Source organism: Atta cephalotes (assembly GCF_000143395.1).
Source record: "Atta cephalotes unplaced genomic scaffold scaffold00026, whole genome shotgun sequence".
NCBI lineage: Eukaryota > Metazoa > Arthropoda > Insecta > Hymenoptera > Formicidae > Atta > Atta cephalotes.
Genome location: NW_012130090.1, coordinates 47,230 through 48,639, shown reverse-complemented (window position 1 = coordinate 48,639; position 1,410 = coordinate 47,230). Strand labels below are relative to the sequence as shown.

Sequence of the window (1,410 nt, the reverse complement as noted above, 5' to 3'; positions counted from 1 at the left end):
CATATATACGTAGGTTTGATTTAGTAGAAAGAATAAGAGTTGATTGCAGAATAGCTTTGAAGTGTAAGCGTTCGCAACTTTACGATCTTTGCATCGTAAATTTTCATTTTAGAGTCACGTCATTTATACGCTCGTGAAATGTAAATGTATTCAAAGAAGCTAAATGATGGCACGTACCTACCCTCGCTCGTGCGCGATCCTAGAGTCCGTGAATCTGGAAAGACGAGTATCTATCTCGGACTCATGATTTTTGTCTCGACAAAAATAATGCACGCATTCTTCGACCAAATACAGCACGAGGAAGCCACAGGAGAATACCAGCTCGGAATAATCTGATAGACTTTGACGTACTTCTGGTAGCACGTGAAGCATCGCGGTGGCTAGGAGAACACCAGCGCCGAAGCACAAGGTACAAGAAAGCAGCAATTTCTGTTGGAGTTGGTGAGTACGCGAAATAAAGCAAGCAGGCACGATGCCGACGACGAAACTGCCAGCGCCAATCAGCACCATCGACGCCAATTTTGCTTGCATGGCGTTACTGAACATCGTCTCGTTAGCTATTAGATATCTCGCTGTTACGATTTTCGACGTTTCAAACGTGCGCAATCTCGATCTCTATATCCTCGTTCGCAATAATAACTTAAAATTAGCGTATCTCATCTAATACTACCGGATATCAAATTCGCAGAAATTCCATCTTAGTCTTGATCTTCACACGACAAATAAAATGTTTTTTAGGAATACTTTGAAGACGTTGTATATGCGTCGTAACAACACGATGGACTCGTGATGTCTCAAGACTCTAATCTGACGGCAATGATAACGCTGATAGAGACCACTTGGCATTTGATATCCACCGACATGGATATTGGAGGGAGTCTACTATGACTTTATCATTAGTCTCGCGACTAGCGGTACATATTACATACATCTAAGTCTGATCTTAGCTTATCGCGCACACACACACACACACACACACACAAAACGCACGCACGCACGCACATAATACAGAAATGTCCTCTCGAAATGTTAGATATTGTAAAATCTTGATAATCTAAATCTGCTATTATAAATCCGCTAGCTATTAGATGAAATAAAGTCTGTTCTTCATGCGTAAACAATGACTACATTTACATTCATTCCATTCTTCAGAGGAATAGCTATGATTGGTCAGCTTCATAATATAGATGTATAACCATCATATCAGTATAACTCGAGCCATGTAAACGTAGTTACTGACGCGATAAAGGCGTTGTCATTAAATAAAGCTAAAAACAAAAATAGGCGATAACATTCACACGTGCGAGCCATAATACTGTCAAAAAAATGTTATGAGAAAACTAATGAAGTTGCTTCGTCTTTGAAAATGTAATTTCAATCAATTTGTAACTATAATCGCAATTATAATCG

At 39.5% G+C, this 1,410-nt stretch overlaps 1 protein-coding gene across 1 annotated transcript in view; it reads right to left on the bottom strand.

Moving 5' to 3' along the window:
• Nucleotides 1-546, bottom strand: part of LOC105620427 (zinc transporter ZIP14) — a 12,937-nt gene extending 12,391 nt beyond the window's left edge. Inside the window, exon 1 of the mRNA XM_012201922.1 lies at nt 182-546. Within this exon, the coding sequence (XP_012057312.1) occupies nt 182-546 (365 nt within the window). The remainder of the gene's footprint in view (nt 1-181) is intronic.
• Between the last annotated feature and the right edge of the window lie 864 nt (nt 547-1,410).